Source organism: Diadema antillarum, unplaced genomic scaffold (genome assembly GCF_040938485.1).
Source record: "Diadema antillarum isolate AM-2024a unplaced genomic scaffold, OU_Dant_1.0 scf00000205, whole genome shotgun sequence".
NCBI classification, from domain to species: Eukaryota; Metazoa; Echinodermata; class Echinoidea; order Diadematoida; family Diadematidae; genus Diadema; species Diadema antillarum.
This window is the reverse complement of record NW_027271094.1, coordinates 2,334,501-2,355,894: the sequence shown is the minus strand read 5'-3', so window position 1 is coordinate 2,355,894 and position 21,394 is coordinate 2,334,501. Positions and strand designations below refer to the sequence as shown.

Here is a 21,394-nt window from a genome sequence, read left to right as displayed (position 1 = left end):
CATTATGTCTCGTATATCCAGGTGATCTATCAAAAGACAACAGACAGACATAGTTGGGACAGACAGAAAGACAGAAAGAAAAAATGAAACAAAGATAGATCGATAGACAGATCTAAAGTTAGATAGACAGATAGATAGACAGATTGATGGATAGACAGATATAAGATAGACGGTCAGAGATAGCAATAAACATAAGATATCCTTCAAGCGTATCGACATCAAGAATTTTGTTTAAGATAATCAGTACATGTGTTTTTGTCTGTCCTTAGTTCAGATTCTATGAATACATGTCCTTGGCGATTGATCGATCGTGTGTGATCGCTGTAAGAGCCATGTACGTCATTGGTATTGATGTCTTGACACTTGTTTCAGATTAGACTCTGTAGCTGCATGCTTTTAATGACGCAGTGCGACAAAGAGTGTGGCGATGCATGCGATTAGGAGGGACACAAACGTTGAGGGCGTCGTTCCGGTGGCGCCGCCGTCCAGGGGAGTCTCTGCAGTTGAAAATACGAAAAGAGACAGATGATTAGATTAGATAATGATTTCATCTAAATGATAGTAGGGAACGAATAAGTGATGACAAGTTTTATTGTTTGTCTTTCGTACTGTAATACACAATATTACCATTAAAAAAAAAACGATATACACAGTTAACACTGTCTGTCGAAGCTGTTTAACATGACCAAAAGGAATAATTATTATCTTAGACGTGTGTCCACTTTCCCAAACACAAATTAGTGTCACGGCCTGTCCCTCTAAACGTGGGGCGCTGTGGGATAGTGGATAAGACTCCCGACTCCCAATCGAAGGCCCCGGGTTCGATTACGGGTGCTTACATACTTGGACAAGATATCTTTACCCACCACGACGTCCCTCTCGACCCAGGTGTGTACATGGGTACCTGGCAACGTTAAGGTAATGATAATTGCAGTGCTCTCTGGTAGAGCAGTGGCAACACTGAAAAGGCTACCTTGGATATTAAAAGAAGACCTCATTATAAATCTAAATCAACATGAATGACGCATGTCCTTCTTTGGAGACTATACCCAGGGGACTGTTTGACGTATGGAAGATTGGGCAGTTCTTTTGAATTGCAGCAACCAGTTTAATGTGGCGCTTGAGATTCAGCTATTGATTGATTTCAATAATGATGGGGCGTTTCTCACTTCCCACTTGTCAAATACAGAAAATCAATGCAGTTCAACAATCGAATGCTGCTAAAGATTAATGGCATTGAAGAATCAACCATCTTCTGACGACATTGGTCAGTTGAATAGAATAAGTAAATCTGCTTGATCTTCGACGTCACATGCAGTCCTAGACATCTTCTGACATTCTGTATTTACACATGTATATTTCTTTGTTTTGTTTATAATCTTGTATAAGATTTTCACAGCAGGATTTCTCAACGAAGAGTAAAAGTATTTAAAGAGAGACAAATCATTTCTTTCTAAAAAAGTTCGATCTGGGTTGTTGTAGACAAATGTACTGTTAGAAATTGTATACGAAAAAAAAGAAGAAAAAACTCACACAGTATGATATTATTTGATGAATAAACACAAAAGAGAAATAAGGTGTAAGTAAAATTATTTGCATTGAAGAATGTGGGAAAGTAAAATGTCCTTTCTTAAATCTTTCAGGCATATCGCCAGAAATGCCGTTATTGACATACTACACAGCTACACAATCAAATTTAATGATTTAACTGAGAATGAACAAGATACTGGAAGATATCATCGTCCCAAGCAAATGGCACCACCATCTTGGGACATTATTCTTTTCTCCAAAAATTATACACGAATGACGGTTGTAAAAAAAAGCTCTCGGTGTGTGTGTGTGTGGGGGGGGGTGGCATGTTGGCGTTTGTGTGTGTGGTGTGTGTGTGTGTGAGCATGTGCGTGTGTGTTTCTTGCAAATGGCCTCGATTTCTTTTTTCTTTTGAGAAGCGATGGAATATGCCCCGTTTGTTTTTAGCAAATTGTCTATCATGTCCCCGTTTTCGGGCATTTTGCGAAAATATATATGTGTCTAAAAACAAAAAGCGGATTTCATTTCTTCGGTTAAAAAAGTTGCAATGTAAATTTCACATTATTTTGCACAATGTTTGTGTCACTACATTCTGTCTTTATATAGTAAAAGATTGACATTATATTGTTTGTGTCACTGCTTTTTGGCCAAGTAAGATTGACATTATTTTGTACAAGGTTGTGCACAATGCAGTTTGTGTTTGCAAAATGTTTTGTTTTTGTTTCTGTGAAAGTGAATTTTGTGATATGAAATTGAACGAAAGTCGAATAAAGAATTTAAAAAAAAGTGGCGTTGTGTGCTAGTATTTTGACTTACTCTGCAAGAGAAGTTGGTGACGTGGAATCTCATAGATCCTGTAGAGTGTGATGGTTCCGCTGACTCTGCTGGTCACCATCACCAGTGGCTGCTGTCCAACTGTCTTTTCAGGAGGGATGTACCTGGGGGAAACGAAGCATTGTGGACAATATTAAGATGGACATTTTGATGACTTCGCTGGAGTCAACGTCGATTAAGTTCTCGCTTTCTTAGATTGATTGGAAAGTTTGAACTCTTCTGTTACAGACCATGAATATTTTACATAAATTTGTTTATAATCACGTTGTTGCTGTTGTTTCTGGGGGAGGGGGAGGTCATAACAGTAGAGAAAAATGAAATTTGTAATTAAAAGCAATGCTTTGACTGATGTAAAATTCACTGTCAGTTCCCTATTTCATTTTTTCTTCAGTTTTCATGAAAACTTGTCTGCATTGTTATGGGCTTGTCGTGGCCACCGTAGGATGAAGGAATGAAAATAACATTGATTCACACTTATCTGCGCAATGCCTTTGTAATGTCTAGATAACTATGATGTAGCGAGATAACATGTACAGTGGGATAATTATTGAATGGATTAACGTGACTACATTGGTTGTGGTAAAACAACATTCCCAAGAGTGCTCCATCAGATACGTATGAACACACCCTTCTACCAAGGAGGTTCAAGAGATGGAGTAACAACAGTGTTATTCCCTTTGATCCCATGTTTGATGCCGCCACTATGAAATATTTGAAGTATGTGCTAAACTGGAACTGTCTCACAGATAGGAAGACAATTGATTCATGTGGCATTGTATCTTGACGCGTCACTCTCAATGGAAGATATGTTTTTATGATGGTAATTACTTTTCGCTGTCCTCTCTTATGAAACATGAGCGGTACATAAAGGTACAGACATAGGGATGTGCGAATAAGAATTCCACAAAAATTGATGAAATAAGAATTTAAATTACCCGACTTTACATGTTTTTACACTAATCTAACATATAAATGAATAAAGAACTACACTTGGAGATTTTATCATATCAGTTTCATTTGTCGGAAGTGATCGGAAAGATGATAAAATTGACTTTCCAGTAAGGGTGCAGTTCAAATGTTTTCACAACGTACGGCTCAGATTTATTCTTTTTGACATAATCCAGGACAGGAGTTACTTTCTTTTTCATATGCCTTATCATTAGCTGAAATTTGATTTCCTTTAATACAAAAACAAACAAAATATAGCCGACATTATGTCAGCGTTTTAAATGAAACATCTCTTTGCTCAGAAAGACGGCGGCATCGAACCCCGATCATTAAAGTCACAAATACACCTGTGGAATTCCTTTGAACATCAAAAGAAAACTGACAGCTGTTTGAATGTTTACAGCCAGTTGGAACTCCATTTCTGAAACCTCCTTGCTTCTACTGACTTAATGCGTACTTCATGTATAATTGAAGAAAAGAAGTGCATATATATTGTGTAAAACTCGATCCATTGGGCGGCTCGAGGAAAAAACGGCAAATAATTCTGCAACCAACGCTTTCCGACCACGACTTACACGATGGAGTCGGGATCGAGATCGCCGATGCCTCGCGCGTCGATCCTCTGCAATTTCTGGAGGTCGGACTGGTAGAGCTGGTTGTACGTCATGCGGCGTATCGCCCGAATCTCGCCGTCGCGGTACACGGACTCGAAGTTGGGATCGGACGAGTTGCCCGAGAGTGGTACGGTGAAGAGACCGAGTGCGTTCGCTCCGTTGATACCCACGATGATGACTTTGTGCGAAGCATTGTACCGACCAACGGCGAGAGACTGACATTCGGGTCCCTAGAACACGCAACGAGGTGGTAAATTACGCCTTTTACTCACATCATTTCTTGAAAGTAAGATGATATAGTTCAAAAAAGGCATGAATTACAGCTCTGGTTACGTGTGCGGCTAGTCAGAGACCTGTAAGCATTTTCGCTTTAATGTGCAGTACAAATCCACATGAACAAAGACAGGGCTTGTCTACAGAATAAATATCTTCTTTTTTTTTTCCTAGAACTACCTCTCTTCTTTGTTCCCGTCTATAGTTCGTTTGTTTGCTGCCTTGTTTGCAGAAAATAAAGCTATGTTACATTACATTCTTCTTATTGTTTGTGCGTCGTCTTTATTTCATTATCTGTTTTTGCTATTTCAGTCGTAACATTTCAGTCGCAACAAAACAAAAATGATGTATAGGCCCTAAATGAAAACTAAGATTGCAAATCTCATCATACCGTGAAGGGAGACCACGCATCCCAGCGGCGGTTGACGAGATCCGCCTTCCGGACTGCCCCCTCTACTAGTTCCGGGTTACCGAAGGGTGGGTGGTTGTGGGCGTTGGGGTACAGTTCGGTGATGCCCTTGGAGATCTGGTCGCCGCTGTCCCACACCAGGTCCATGCTGTATGGGCCAACTCTGAAGAGGGAGATGCCCCGACCACCGTAGAAGAGAGGTCTGTCAATTTTTTCTGCGCCGGGCTCTGGCAGTCCGTCTACCATGCTGATGCGAAGCTGGCCTGAAAAGATGAAAAGGAGAATAGTCCGTTTCTGTAATCTATTTCATTTTTTCCCTACAGCCTAGGAATAACGAAGATTTTCTTTCACCTTCCTTAGGCAGGAATTCCCTTGTTTGTTGCTAGATCAGGCAAGCTTTGTGGTTATTGAAGGCGACTTTTGTGAACAAAGCATGCATAGAATCTGAATAGATTCCTACAAAATCGGTATGTTGCTTGCTCCCATAAGATCGTCTTTCATTCATATTTACAGGTCAATAGGATGTACAAAAATACAATTTAAGAATTACTCGCCGGTCATGAATATAAGTTGCGTCTTTGCAATCTTGGAAGAAACATTTGACATCTTGTACATTCCAGCCAAGCTGAAACAGGTATACAACATTTCAAACATTAAAGAAAGTCAATGGCCTGGAAAGCATTTTGTTTCTTTACATGAAAAATTCTTGTCTCTTGTCTGCTCCTGTACAAATGAAATTGTAACATTGTAACATGTCGGAAAAATAAACCAGTGAGAATCGAACCTGCAATCTACTGCTTTCCGGGCAGCGACACTTTATACCACCAGGCTATCCCGACATGGTTGTCGGCAGTGACATAATGAATTTTGGAACAAGTACCTAGGGTCTGAAATGCCGTAATTTTTAACTAAATTGTCCACGGCGGAAAAAGCTAATTGAATAAAAGCAAGATGATGACGGGATGGTAGGTTCGACTCCCGCTGGTTCTTTTTCCAACATATTTGTTGAAAATAATATAGAGCAGCAATATGTTGCGATCTTACAATTTACTTGGCTAAATCTTTCATAGCACATCTTCACCCCTCTGCTCCAATAATACCTTGCCTTCGGGCATTGTTGCTTGCATTTTGATGTTAATTTTTCGTTGGGAAGGCTATACTTTGCCAACTAGAACAAAACATAATTATAAGAATTCAAGCAAATTGATGTATCAAGGGTAAGAAAAGCATGATGACAGGAGATGGCAAAATAAAGTTATGATAAAGAGACTATAGTCCCTATTATGAATTAAAATAATGATAATCACAAAACAGTGTGAAGAAATGTTTATGAGACTCAGAAAAAAATGCAGACGGTTGGTAGATACCACATCCTGTACTCACCCAGCTGGCGGGGGTTCAGCATTGCCTGACGCACTGGGGTAGGAACGTTCTGGGACAAGAGGTAGTCTGGTGCAGAAAGATAAAGAAACGTATGCAGACAAAGTTTACGAAACTGCAAAAAATGTGAATACCACAAGTTTAATATGCCAAATTTCAACCATTCTCCAACTCTGAAGGATATTCATACTAACCGTTCTGTTATGCACTACGCGCTAGAAAAGAACAACAATGTGTATGCACAAAAATTGAAATCAAATCTAACCCTTTGTATGCATCGAGTGCTGATTGGAAAAGGAAACTCCGCGGCATCGGACGCACTGTCCAAATTTCCCGACACGGAAAGGGTTAAATCAAACCAATAAAGCATAAGGAACATTGAATGGGTGATTTTTGATGTTGTCAACGACCCTGTATCTTTTATTGACACCACTCACGAGCTTCTCGTGTATTACGTCATCGATAGTACCCATACATTGAGGAAAAACATATTATCAGAATCTATTTATATCTCTATAATGGTGGATACTTGTTTTCACTTCCTAAATACTAAAAAGTGCATGCAGTTATACGTGAAGTGAGGATATATATGTAGAATCCAAAATAAGAATGGACATCGATCGACAAGATTTAAAGCTCACCCATCAAATTAAGAATCTGAAATCTTAACATCAAACCAATCTCAAATTCTCAATCCCAAATCTCAAACCAAGAACCTCAAATCTTGAATCACAAATCTGGATCCCTGAATCTCAAATTTGAAACATCATATTTCAAATGTTAATCGTCAAAGTCTCAATAATCAAATCTCAAATTCAAAATATTTTGCACACTCACCCGCGGCTAGCTCCTGTGCTTCCTCGTATTCGAAGTACTCGGTTTCTATCTCGCAGCTCTCGCACATGTAATTGATTGGGGCGCCCTCATTGGCCGTAACCAGGAAAATCTCGCCGTTGGCGTCAAACAGTTCCACGGCGTCGGGCTGTAGGAGACTCTCGATCGGGTAACGTCGGTAGGTCAGCGCCCGGCGTTCGCCTGAAGTGGGGCGTTGACAAGGGTCAGTTTGATAAATTGTGAAGTTCCTTTTTATGGTTAGACCTGAATATTTCTGACCCTCATTTAGCAAGATATTACAATAATGTGGAATGAAATATAGGCAAGTCACAAGCCGAAACGTGGCGTAAATAATCATTCATGGTAAATACATTACAGTTTCTCAAGCTTTCGGTACATGGTCGAAAACTGTACATAGTTGTATACGAAGGTACAGACATAATGTACCATAACACACTCCAAAAAATCATCGTGTAGTGTCTGGGCACTGTTGCGCAGGCACAATAAACAGTAGTGCTCATTTTTAGAATGCTCCATTTTTTTTTTCTCAATTTCTCGGGATAGGAATATGGAAAAGAAGAGTTTACAGAAAATAAGACATCAGAAAAAGAAATGCTGAAGTAACAGCTACAAATCTATTTCCCTTTTCATTTCTCGTATCTCTTTACTTATGTCCGTTTTTATGAAACTGCTACCAATCCCTCCGTTAGCTCGATTTTACTTATTTTGTTACGGTCAACCTTAACGGGGCCATCACACGAGCTCGACATCCACGAGTCAACATGGTCCACGAGGTAGATAATGAAAAATGAGTCTTGCACCTACGAGTCATACTGCCCACGAGCTAGATAACAAGTTAAACAGGCCCATGCGATGAGTGTGTGACACTAAGCGAAAGGGACCATAAGCTTCATACTACGTACATTATGCCCCATGATGTAACGTCGAGAGTCGTGAGTCTTTTCTGCCTATAGTGCCTACCACGTGGACTGTATATAGTCATGAACTGTATAACTCGTGGCCTGTATGACTCGTGGACTGTGTGACTCGTGGGCGTAAAGCTCGTGACTTATTGCGCCCACCTGTTGGTGGAGTGGATTCGAATGAATATAAGTGGATGGATTTCATTCCATATTGACTATGGACATTACCAGATTGAGCGTCGAGGGAGCTGGCGTCGATGTCGTAATTGGTCCAGTTCTTGACTCCGACCGGGTGAATGATCGCCGTCAGATTCTCGTAGTTGATCTCAGCGATGGCGTTGTTTTCCTGGCATCGAAACGTTGCAGAATAAATTCCATTTAAAAACCTAGTGTGCTCATTATTTCATCACTTGATTTGTTTCATTTCAAAAAACATTAAATTTACATTGTCAAATTCTGCATCCAAAGGGCAATACAAGCTTCTTATGGGTTAAAACTAATAATTCCTTACATCATTTCATGCCTTCCTTGCAGCATTCAACTCATCCACCACTTTTGATAGTTGTATGATAAAAAAGGTCACTATTTGGATACACAACATGACATGTCAAACTGTTTCTTTTCCTCTCTCAAAGAATACTTGCCAAAGAGTCGATATTGCTGAACATTGCCCGATGTCTTTTTTTCACATCTCATATGATATAGTTCAATTCAATTCAATCATAGTTTATTTCCAATCAACGAAAATCAAAACATAGTACAAAGTATACATGTCATGAAATGATATTGTTCAAACATTTGCAAAAGATTCATGTATTATACGAGATAGATTATATAACAACACACACACACACATATATATATATATATACATACAAACATATATATATATATATATATTATATATATATATATATATATATATATATATATATATATATATATATATATATATAAAGACGATGAAGACAAACAAGTTGACATAATGCATTAGATTCCAACTTCATTTATTTGTAAACCAAATTTTCGACCCTTGCACGGGTCTTCCTCAGAGTAACAGTGATATTTGGATTTGAAGCTCAGCACAGAAAAATAATAATAATAACAAAGAAACGCGCCTGGTTGTCAGCTTAGAGTTTGAGCTAGCAACCAACACGCACGGTTGTTAGCTCAAAATTTGCGCTATCTTCATGATAGCAAGGGTCGAAAATTTGGTTTACAAATAAATGAAGTTGGAATCTAATGCATTATGTCAACTTGTTTGTCTTCATCGTCTTCATGCTCTTATTCCAACACGCGGATAATAATACCATTATATATATATATATATATATATATATATATATATATACAATAATTAGGAGAAACAATGCATATATACTTCGTGGGCGTGCGGAAAATTAATTCGATGATGGAAAATAGTGATCCACTAAAAAGCAAAGCTTGCGGGACGTGGATCGCTAGATAAATAATGAGTAAACAATATATTTCAAGGTTTTTTTATAGTTCGGTAATGGTTAAACATCACCGAGGATTACAATATATTATATATTACCAAAAATTCCACAAAATCCATTACTATAGCCCTTGGTTCATGTAAATGGGAAAAAGTACTTGGAATATTAGATATTGACATGTCGGTTATATTCTTTCGAAAGCTTTGCATCTACCTAAGAACCTCTTTCTGTGATGATAAATCATGTGTAAAAGCAGAACAGTGTAATTATGTCGATAGACGGGTCTATTCATTCTTACCTGTAGGGTGACGTAAGCAATAGGCAGGTAGGGGTCAATGGTCACGTACTCTGGTTCCACGTTCATCGAGAAAGTGTGTTCACCCCCGTCCATCTGACCTTTGTATGGATGACGGATGAGTCTGCTCTCCAAATCGGCCGCGCTGGGAAAGGATCATAACGGATATTATTAAAACAAGAATTTTGGCTGACATTCAATTCAATTCACATTTATTTCGGATATTAAAACAAGGTAAATATTACAAGGATTCATTTAGGTAACACCTATAAGAAGCAAACGCTTGTCGGGTAAGGTGCACCCTATTGCAACTGTATAATAAACATAAATAATGATATAATATACAACATAAAAGCGACTAAAAATAAAAAAAAAAACATACAGCGTACATACATACAAAATACATTCACAAAGACAACAAATAAAAAAAAATAATGGATATCGGGTAAGTGAGGTATCAAAAAAAAAAATTAATGTTGGTTGAAACGTACGTTCACTCAAAAGATGTGAAATATCAGATTGGATAAGTTAAACTACCAAGTAAACAGTAAAAAATCATGCAATTAGTCAATCAGCATTCGAAATATATTACAAGCGTCAATGATATAATTCGTTTGATTTTTGTAGAAAAATAATAATACTAACGTTAATCAACACTAACATCTAGTGATAATTATTAACATGAACTTTGAACAGTAACATAAATAAAACAATATAGCATGCAAAACATTAAAGCAGATACTTATTCGAACTTATACAAATGAAATATAATGTCAATTTTTAAAAGCATGCTTATCATGTAAAAAACAATTAGTCAGTATTTCATATCATAATTTGCCAGATAAAAAGGAAGTGTAGATGGGAAACGTTGATTTTTGTTGAAGAGTCAAATCGGAAGAAATCATATGATTGCACGTGAATTCAAAGAAATGTATTGCACAAGGATCATGATAATGTGAACTAATAACATATGTAAAATACGTAAAATGCATGCGATGAAATACTATTGTGACACTGATAAATTATAATAAATAAGGTAATAATACATTAGGAATTATACTCAGAATGGCAAACAAAAGAAGAAGAAAAAACGAAGCACAGTATTGCACAAAGATCATAGCAATGTGAAACTATAGTATGATATAATAATGAAATGCATGCAATGTGATACTACTTTATGAGACTTATGAAAATCTACACCCACTGGTAATGGGACAAATTAATTACGGAAATATAAATTGAAGCAAATGAACATAAATAAACTCAATTAATGATACAGCGCAATAAAATGATATAATAATAGTGAATGGAAATGATGAAAATCAAATTGCATTGCATGATAAATCATAGTAAACAGGGCACTTTACATTGAGAATTATATAACCACATGCGCATTGTGACGTCAAGAGTGAATGACTTTTTGAGTGTTTGACAGACTGGAGTGTTCGTCTACTTTCTGTCGGTCACAGTATACAAATGATGCACGGGTCTGAGTGCGTTAGTGGGAATTGTGTGCATAAGGTAACTAACGACTAAGGAATTGTTAAATCCACGAGGCGTAGATTTTATCATAGTCATTTACCTGTAACAGGTTGATTGCTATCAGTCTAAAAAATGCCGATTTTTTTTTTCGTTTCCGTGTCTTCCGATATTAAATGGGAGCAAAAGGTGTTTCCCGTTACACTATGCATACATTATCTATTATGATTGTCGGTAGAGCAATTTTTTTCTGATCATTATTCTTTTAAACATTTAATAACAAGGGTTTAGTAACAAGGATTGATACCACGGACCTCAGTTTTACAACCATGGGTATGCCTAATGAACCGTACCTCCTCAAATTCAAATAAATGGAGTAATAATAGTTGCATAATGGACATTTCCTTTCACGTACTGAAGAAGGCAGTTCTCAATTACATTTTATCAACAACTTCGTACAAGCCTCCTTCAACCCTCCCTACGAAAATAAAACAAAGGCGCATATCATAGCGATTTTTCTATTGACAAAAAAATCAAATGATATGCTTGAGTATAATCATGATAATACCACTCAGCGGTAAATAGAAACGCGTAACACTGGAATCTTCCATTACGTTCTCCACCAGAAAAATGTATTTCATGTAACACTTGAAGAGTTTGTTTGCAAAAACCGATAAGTCCATTTTTGAAGATTTTGAAGTACGGTCTCTGTCATAAAGTACAAAATAATACCTTCTAAATGATATATTGGTCACTACATATAAAGGTACATTTTTGAAGTTATGGTCAAAAGAAGCAAAAATGTTCTTATTATTCTCTTTATTTTTCTTGACCTTTAATCGCAAATATCTCCATTTGGCAAATATGGACTTATCCGTTTTTGCGAACAAACTCTTCACTTGTAAAGACGATGTTGAATAACGGAATAACTTCATATTGTTTAGTGCGATAGGTATATATACATTAGATCTTTAACAAATAATGACTTCTGTTGTTGAGAACGTACAATATGTTCAACACCCATGATTCGACATGATAAAGTGTTAAGGATGTCGGTGTTTTACATCGGCTCGACAAGGCATGGCAATAGCATGTCACAACCCTTCAGAGGGAATATTCTGCCTGTTTCCTTCTCTGTCATTGGTTAATTTGAATGTAATTCTGTTGTTTTTGTTGTTCTGCTTGTTTGTTAATTGTTTTTGGTGGGGTTGGGGATTGTTGCTCCTTGCTGGAGGAACATATGAGGGCGTCCTTTCACTCACAACTGTGGATTGTTGAACAGCGTGAAGTCAATGGTTCGGACGTCGGACCCGTACATCAACAACGGCGACTGGCACTGCGAGATCGATGGATTCACCCAGGTGTGGTTGACGCGGACGACACTGATCGTGCCCTCGGGGTTGACGAAAGTCTCGGTTTCGGGGTTCTCGGCAGCGGGACCTTCGTTGGCGACGACGATGGTGTCACAGGCGGGATTAAACCGAAGACTCTTCGGGTTGCTGCCCACTAATCAGTGGAGAGAGAAAAGTTTATCCCGTACTTAGTCTGATAACGTAAGACAGCATCCTGACAAGAATGATGTTGGCCACTATAAAGTTGAAAGGTTAAACGGGAACGAATAGTGTTCATCATCTTTTGTGTTACGAACGATAGCAGTGTCTTCCGTACAACTGGTAATTATACGAGTATGAAGATCACCCCATTATCAACAAGTGTTCAAGGAGATACATGTAAAAGAAAACAACCAAATCAATGACATTGTCATTTATCTTTTTTAAGAAATGAACTTTATGCTGGACAAAATTCACTGGCATTTGCTGATATCTTAAATGGATGAAACATACAATCAGGATATCAATTAATGAAGAGCAAACTCTCTTGGGGAAACTTGACGTAAGTATCTCTCGTTTATCTCGACTAAACTGTAGAATGGTACTGAACTTTTGTGTCTTTACAGGAGCATAGCAGTAAGGATTCAAGTTGGACCAACATAGCGTTGTATAGTTGCTGATTATCTGTCAGATAATAAATCATCCTGCGATCATGCTAGCATGAATTCTACACGCCAAGTCATAAAGAGAGCGTGTGACTTAAAATAAAAGCGTCAGTGGACTAATGGAGCAATGAAGCAATGGAGCACATACCCGTGAGATTGCACAACGAGTCGAACACTGGAGTCTTAGTGTAGATGTGTATCATGCCCGGGTTCGTCACATGGACTCGATCTCGGCTGGTGAACGCCACGAGGTTCCCGCACTCGGCGATGTCGAGAACGGGAGCCGTCAGGCGGTATGAGCTCTCAATCTTCGGCGAAAAAACGTCGGTGAAGTTGACGATGTGCAAATAGCGCCGGCCTGTTAGCCAGAGAGAAAAAGAGATAGGATAGATTCCTAGATAGATGACCAAAAGAAATACATTTATATTTGTACATGTATTTATTCATATGTTTATATATTTATGTTATTATATTCATATATTAACACATTTATATATTCATATATTCTTTGATTCATTGATTACATTCAGACGAAGAGTAAGGGTGAGAGAACGATTGATGGGTAGAGGTAGAGGACGAAGGCAAAGTATGACAGAGAATAAGGAAATTATATACTGATATATACTGAGAGGACGGATGTATAGAGATAAGAACGAAGAAATCAAGGCAGTCAGATTAACAGAAAGAGAGAGATATATAAATGGACAGAAAGAGAGAAGGGAAGAGAGAAAGATAAACAGAAAATGATTGAGGCAGATAGGAATAGAGAGGGGAGAAAAATAAAGAGAGAGAGAAATATAATTAGCATTTAAGGAAGGTTGTTTTGAGCAATGCATCAACTTGTAACTCGTTGGAATAAGACATTAAAATAGACATTTCCATTTCCATTTCCATCAGACATGTCATGATTTAAAGCTCACAATGTATTCTCCCTTGACTGCTAAGTAAAATCATATATGTTTATGCCATATTAACCATGTTAATACTTTACATTAGCTGAAGAAAATGTTAAGGCGGATTTTTTTCCCCAATATTGTAAACGGTTAAAAAAAAAAAAATCTGTATACCTGAGGTGAACTACGTCACAATGCTTTTCAAAAGTATGTACACGTCAGTCCCTTTTTGTTGAGTCTACACCACATACACTTGACGAATTCTATGATCAGTGCTACGTCTATCGTGTTCACACGGTTGTACGAGTTGCCTATCTCGTGTGTCAGTGTACAAACTGACATCAAAATCAATTTGAACCGTATGTCCGTGTGCGTTCTTGATTAGTTCAGCAAGAAACTGCCAACTGCACGCCGAGATACCGCCACAACATCCGGGCTGCTAACCGCGTATCTGTAACGCATTCAGAATGATGCTCTCTGGTGAGATATACGCTTCTCCTGTTGTTCAGGTACGGTGGCGCAGCGCTGTACATTTACTTATTTGCGCAGAAATATCATGATCAGGGGATGTTCACTTTACTCGACCTCACACATACAGCCTAGATCTGAATGTGAACAGAAAATCAAGAGAAGACTGAATATGGTCAAATCTTCTCATAAAGGGCCTCGATTTAAACGCAGTCCACGATTCGACTTGTGAAACAACGATATTATGATCAATGACATATCCTTCTTGTGAATGGTTAATAGTTTCGAATGAAACAGCGAATTAGCGAGAACGTTAAGAGGAGTGCGTGGTATACTTTTCTTTTCTGTTCTTTCTTATTCTTTTTTCTTTTTTACAAGTCATCATCCACATATATACAAATATATGTCTGTGTATACGATTATAGCACTTGTTAAGATGCCTTTGACCTATTTTGACTTACAGCAGTTATGTAAAATGAAACAATTCGTCTTTCGAACAAGTTTCATTTCGAAGAGTTAGTAGTCATTTAGAATATAAAAAGCATCAGCCGGCCTTTCTGGTTTGAAAAAAAATCAACTTTATCAAAACTATGCTGAAGATTCCTATTAAACTTTTCCCATTACATTTACGTGTTTTATAATTTACATCTTGACTATGCTCAACTTTGTATGTTTTCGACAACACGATGTGTTAGAAAGTTGCTTAGCTTTATTGCGTCATAGTCCCTCAGGGGCGGATCCAAGAATTCTGTAAAGGAGGGCGTGACTAATATTTCTGGTGCCACTTCCGGGTTTTATTTCATTTTTTTCTTTTTATTTCTTTTGTTTTTAACGAAAAATAAAGGGGGGTGTGCGCCGGTTGCGCCCCCCTCTGGATCCGCCACTGGTCCCTAAATCATGAAGTTTTTGCTCTCCAAAGCCCATAGAGCCACTGTTTGCTCAAGAGCGATGTCCATGTTTAATAGCGAAATTATCAGATGATTTTTTTTTTTGTTACACTAGTCTCTGCCAAGAGTGACTCACTGCGGAGCGGATGGCGTAACCCCAAGAGAAAATAATTGGCGTAAGTTTCTTTAGTCGGTTCTGTGACATATATTCGTACGGTTGCACAACAGATGACTGTACTTTCGGCTATTGCAGCAATTTTTTTCTAGAGGGAATTTGAGAACAATGACAATGACTTGTACTCTCAACAGGGTTCTACTATGAATATGGTTAGACCAATGAATATACATTAGAATGACTGAATGAATGAATATAATGTAAATCTTGCAGGTGTAACCATGGCAACGGTTTCAAAGTCTTAAGAAAAAGTCTGTATTTGTGATAGCGAGTAAACAGGCGGCATCGCCTACTCGGGAAGACTAAGAAGTAAGAGCTGTGAGAGATGAGAATACTTGATTCATCCAAATACAAATCGAATATCAATGCATGGGTCCACATTATCATACCGGAAATTGCACACAGTTGATTGAATTCTCACCAAGTTCCGACCAACTTTGTATCCGCATGCATTTTATCGAAGACAACATTTTACCTCGGTCAAAAAGAAATTCAAAAGGAGGAATAACAAGTAATCAACAGAATTATAGTAATTGTTTTGGAGAGCATCTTGCAACTTATAACGCAGTGGTCACTGGAAACAAATCTGCACCCGATATGTTACATCTTTAGCATTTACATTCTATTTTCTAACCCTGTTTCTGTTCATGTAGAAAAAAAAAGAGTGTAATAGTAAGATTGGTTTCTTTCTCCGATAAGGCAAACAATTGCCATGAGATGCGAGACGGAACATGGAATCCGCTCAGGTTCAGAGTAAAGCTCACTTTTGTCATCGTATCCTCTGCGGAATTCATAGATAGCACAGGTTCGCTCCTGAAAGAAGGGGAAGGAAGGGAGGAGGAAGGGGCGAGGGAGAGTAGATGGGGATTGCGCAGGGGGTGGGGTGGGGTGGGGTGGGGGTACTACAAGAGAATGATTTATTATTGCCATCATGGAATGAATGATGCAGAAAAGAAAGTTTCTTCTAATAAAGCGTAGAGAATTTCTCCACTGTAGGAACTTCTACAGTCTAATTACTTACCATAGGCACTCTGGAGTCCCTCTTAATTCTCTTCCTCCCCCTCTCTCTTTCAATGTCTACCTCAGCCTCTCTCTCTCATCCTTTGTTTGTCTTTCTGTTTCTTTACCACCCCCCCCCCCCGCCCACAGCGCAGACATTTTGATTTCTCCCTTGCAATGGGACGTTACATTCCAGGGTCATAATTATAATTATGCACAATTTGGAGAGGGGTAGTTAAATGATTACCCCGTAAAATTTTGTTTAGACTTAAACTTAGACTCCCTTATAAACAAAACAAAACCAAACAAAACAAGAGAGAGAGAGGGAGAGAGAGAGAGAGAGAAAGAGAGAGAGAGAGAGAAAGAGAGAGAGAGAGAGAAAGAGAGAGAGAGAGGGGGGGGGGGAGAGATGACAACTCCGGGTGTGAATCCAAGCTCGAAAAAAAATATTTCAGAAAGAAAAATGGATAAAAGATAAGAAGACTTTAAAATGATCAAAAGAACTGCACCAGCAACATGGTCGAGGAACAACAACAACAACAACAACAACAACAACAACAACAAACACGGTAAAAAAAAAATCTTTTCATATTTTGCCAAGGTGTTCACAAAATAGCAAAAAAAAAAAAAATTCCATCTCTAGCTGCCCCCTTGTTAATTCTGGTAAAAGGGAAGTGTTGTATTAATTTCGTTATATTTTCGTAGTCTCTTTTTTTTCCAGGATCCCCCCCCCCCCCCAAACAGGAAGAAAAAGAAGTCGTATTTGCCATTTCAGTGTTATATCAGCTGAGAGAAAATTGAGGAACGTCGACCAGTATCTATGAATAGAACCACTCGCTGTTGTTGGTTACACGACATATTTTCGAAAGTGACAACAAACGCGCTTACGTGCAGTCACAATTTGATTAATGCATTACATCATGCGAGCATGTTGTGTGCATGTGTATAATCATGTGCATTTTCTTATCATTCACACGTTGAAAATTCATGAGGACATCCCCCCCCCCACACACACACATACACACAAACACGTAAAGTTGTCAAACTCTCTGCATAGGATCCATTTTTTTGCGTCCACGTACCATCGACACGGATATGGAACTCATTGCCTGTGAAACTGAGAATGGAGACCTCATTTCCTCTGTTCAAGAAGGAACTCAGAACTTTTTTGTTCCAGTAACTGTGTGCATTCTTTCAATCGTAGCTCTTTTCCTGAATGAAGCGATGTGAGGGGAGGTCTTACCTTCTTCGCCAGGAGTGCCACTGTGTGACAGACATGGCGCATTAAAAGAATCCATTATTATTATTATTATCATTATTATTATTATTATTATTATTATTATTATTATTATTATTATTATTGTCATTATCATTATTATTATTATTATTATTATATTTACTATCATTATTATTACTATCATTATTATTATTATCATTAATCATCATCATCATATGACCGCACTCGCCGAAACACCTCAAGAGTCAAGCGCCTCTTGGGAAAAGAACCAAAGCTATTAATATTCGTGCAATGAGTCACGATACTACATTGCTCAACAGTTGTGACAATGGAACCCTACCGCCGCGTACACAATTGAGAGATCATCGTGTTTCCAAAATAACATTTCCCGTCCTACGTATACAAACAGCTCAGTTAGGAAAAAAAAGAAACATTGCGAGCTCTGAAAGAGGTCCCGGTATTGAGTCTGGCATTAGTTTGTGCCCTTGGCAAGGCACTTAATTGCTGTTACCTAGTCCTTGGGAGGGAACTTTTCAATTCACCGTTAGTTTCATTTCCATTAAATAAATAGGAAAAATTATATACAATGCATCAGCAGAACATATTTGTAATAATTTCAAAAACGTAAATTAACAAACATGTGATCATGAGCAACAACATAATTACTTTTTTAAGGTATATACATATTTATAGTACAAATTAAATAAGGATGGGAATGGAAATGGAGGGTCCCTTGTAGCCGTCGATCCCGTAGTGGTTTGGTCGCAAACATGTACTCCTCGGTAGCAGCCACTCATGATAAAAATGATAATTCAGGTTTAAAATTTGATTCAAAAGAGTCGCATTCATCATTCACATCCCTATCTCTCTTTAGTTCCCCCGCCCACTCTCACTAGTCCAAAAAAAAAAAAAAAAAATCTCTACCTCAGCATTCACAAGAAAAAGTAAATACACATAAGTATGTACAATTTAGACTGGGAACTCTGAAACTCTGCTAATTAACTTTTGGGCCACTTGGAAAATTACTTAATTATTAAGGAGACTCGGTGGTGCGATCTGCGACCGCAGTGCAAGTTATGAAAGAGGTTACGAATCCTTTATTTTCCGTTCTGCATCCTTCCATCGTCTTTAAAAGTGTTCAGGAAATGGGTAATCTTGTTTTACCCCTCTACGGGAAGGAAAACACGTTTTGCACCTGTGTCAGCTCCAAATTTTATTGATTGCCCTATATGGAACGTATAGGATCGACCGAAAACGTGCCTCTTGGTTTACACTTTTATCAGCAGCATGAGTTTTGAAATTACAGGTCTACAAAACACAGGATCCATGCCATTTAGGTTGTGTCTTGATTGTATAATTGCTATACCTTCACCTGTTTTGGAACATGCAGAAGAGGATTAGGATAGAGCGAGAAAATTGACACGTAAGGTACGAGTAGGTGTTGTTGATGACGCTTTATTGTGTCACCCTACATACATTTTTAAAAATAATGTTTTGAGCGTAACAGATTTTGTGAACATAACTCAACGGGCTAAAGGGGCACGCAAGGTGTATGTATTGCATGAAATCTAATATTGTTGGACTTGTTGAAATGTATTGGCTAAACAAAGTTTTCTATCTGCATAGAGTTTTAGTTGCCTTAGCGAGGGTGTGTGTAATTCTTCTTTGTGTGTGTGTGTGTGTGTGTGTGTGTGTGTGTGTGTGGTTTTTGTTTTTTGTTTTTTGTTTTTACGGAGATTATCTCTTTTTTTTCTCTTTTTTTTTTGGGGGGGGGGGGAGTCGATCGATCTTTCTTTTAGGATACGAAAGATTGTTAGAGAATTAAAAAGATACCCCAACTACTTTTTAACGGATTGTTTCTTCTAATGTATTCTTTCGTCAACTTTTTTTTTAACTTTATAGCTGGCTTAAACCTGTACCTTCTGTCTACTTTCTTACCCCAAAAAACTCAGTCTGAATGTCCAGTCAAAACATAAAACCGTTTAGCACTGCCTTAGCGACAAGGTAACAATTATTTGGAGAAGCGCAGTTTTGTCTTCACTTTGAGAAGGACGATTGTACCGAAATGGTGAAAGCCAATTGTTTTCCTAAAGAGCGACTGTTCGTGGATGATTCATGCTCTAAATGTGCCTCCCTTTTTTGTGTGTGACAGACAATAGGTTGATTGATGCGGTTAGAGTATTGGTTAATAAAGAAAGGAAACGGGACGTCCGTTTGCTGTTAAAGACAGCCAATTTCCACCTCCTCAAGAATAAGACGATATTCAATGAAACGGAAGTGACAAAGTAATTGATATGGCGGGGTAGGCATGGTAGGAACGTAGAACAATGTAGAAGGCAATAGTGTCCCATTAGATAATCTGGAACCTCTATGACTTGAGTTTATCCAGGGATTTTTTTTTCAAATGGCGCATGATACCCAAAGTCTGCTTTGTATTTTCTCGAAAGCACAAAACATATACGTGTGCCTTAATGTAGATATAATGCTCTTAGTTTGGAGGGGAGTCTTTTTTAACACCGTTGTATTGATCAGATATGATTAAGTTTATCACCATCTCCTCTGAATAAGAGCCGTGATTGGAAAGTGTCTAGTAGTTGATTGAAATGCTACTGCTCGTTTCTTCTCAAATTATGTTTTATAATCTTATTCCTCAATTCTGTCCTCTGCTCTCTATTTTACTCTGAAATTTAAGCTGTGAAGGCCCCTTGTGAAATATCACTCTAACGCATTATATGATTATATTCATGATCAGCTTTGCTAGGGCCAATGCGATAGATGCAAATTGCTGTTACCAATCAAAAAGTTAATTGCAATGAGATATATTTTCTGATTAATGATTACCGTAAATGGGAGACATTGTGACGTGAATATACTGGTTTAAACATTTTACTTTTGTTCGTTTAAAATGATTCACAATGCTGCGAGGGTTTTAATATCTAACTCGGATTCACGATAATTCCTTTTTTTATTATATTCCGTGCAATCTACTAAAAGAAAAGAAAAACTTTGCTGAAACAGCATGAATTATCAGAAATTCAGAAAAAGTTGGTTAAGGTCTTCCATGTTGCTTGGCCCATGATTGAAAAAAAAAATAGTTTGAGCGGATACAGTGACGACTCACCCGCGGTGTAGGCCACCATGGTATCCGCGTCGTAGGCGCTTTTCTCCGCCGCGCCCTGATTCAAACCATAGAGATTCCTGGTCCTTCCCTGTGCGGGCACGATGTCGTAGGGAATGTGGATCGTCGAAATCGGCTTCATCGACAGCACGGCTAGCGAGATGTCGACGAAGACGGCGAGCAGGCAACCGATGAGGAAGGATTTCCCAGCCATGTTTTGGAGGTCTTAATTTCCTTCCGTTCAATACAGCTTCCCAGATAACGATCCCCGGAGCGAGCCGGTTTGAACCAAGGCCTTTAAACCCAACTAAAGAGGGGCGAGTCCGTAAGAGAGGGAGTGTAGAACTCTGCTAGCCAGCTCAGACGACAGGCTCAGAAAGAGACTGTCCTTGTCCCGCTATTTCCTTCATTCAGAAAACGCAGTTCGCGCTCCGTTCCCCTACGTCCTCGTTCCACGCACGCCTAGTTTTACTTTTTCTTGTTTTTATCTTCTCTCATTTTCTTTTTAATGGTCTTAGAGCCAGTGGCGATCTTTGCCAAGCGGAAACAGCCTGTGAGTTGGCAACACTACCGGGACTTGGAGCGCGCTGAGTGACGGAGTGCTATTGGCTGAACCGCGAATTATACCCATCGTTTTAAATGTGA

The 21,394-nt window shown here is 38.4% G+C and overlaps 1 protein-coding gene across 1 annotated transcript; it reads right to left on the bottom strand.

Annotated features, from left to right (window-relative positions):
* LOC139724016 (mesenchyme-specific cell surface glycoprotein-like) lies at positions 1 to 20,963 on the bottom strand. Its single transcript, XM_071635215.1, has 11 exons — positions 20,753 to 20,963; positions 13,121 to 13,330; positions 12,239 to 12,482; positions 9,501 to 9,642; positions 7,974 to 8,091; positions 6,826 to 7,023; positions 5,992 to 6,057; positions 4,591 to 4,871; positions 3,888 to 4,156; positions 2,347 to 2,468; positions 1 to 497 (listed from the first exon to the last, which is right to left on the bottom strand). Exons 1-11 carry the CDS (start codon positions 20,961 to 20,963, stop codon positions 397 to 399), a joined length of 1,962 nt encoding a protein of 653 aa, XP_071491316.1. The 3' UTR covers positions 1 to 396.
* Positions 20,964 to 21,394: the final 431 nt, after the last annotated feature.

Bases quoted from the DNA above. Each gene is read 5' to 3' on its own strand.
- LOC139724016 (XM_071635215.1), bottom strand. From the start codon at position 20,963: ATGGCTGGGAAATCCTTCCTCATCGGTTGCCTGCTCGCCGTCTTCGTC. The intron at 12,483-13,120 runs GTATGTGCTCCA...TCCACTGATTAG, and splicing joins CTCGTTGTGCAATCTCACGG to TGGGCAGCAACCCGAAGAGT. The intron at 4,872-5,991 runs GTGAGTACAGGA...TCATCTTTTCAG, and splicing joins GCTGAACCCCCGCCAGCTGG to GCCAGCTTCGCATCAGCATG.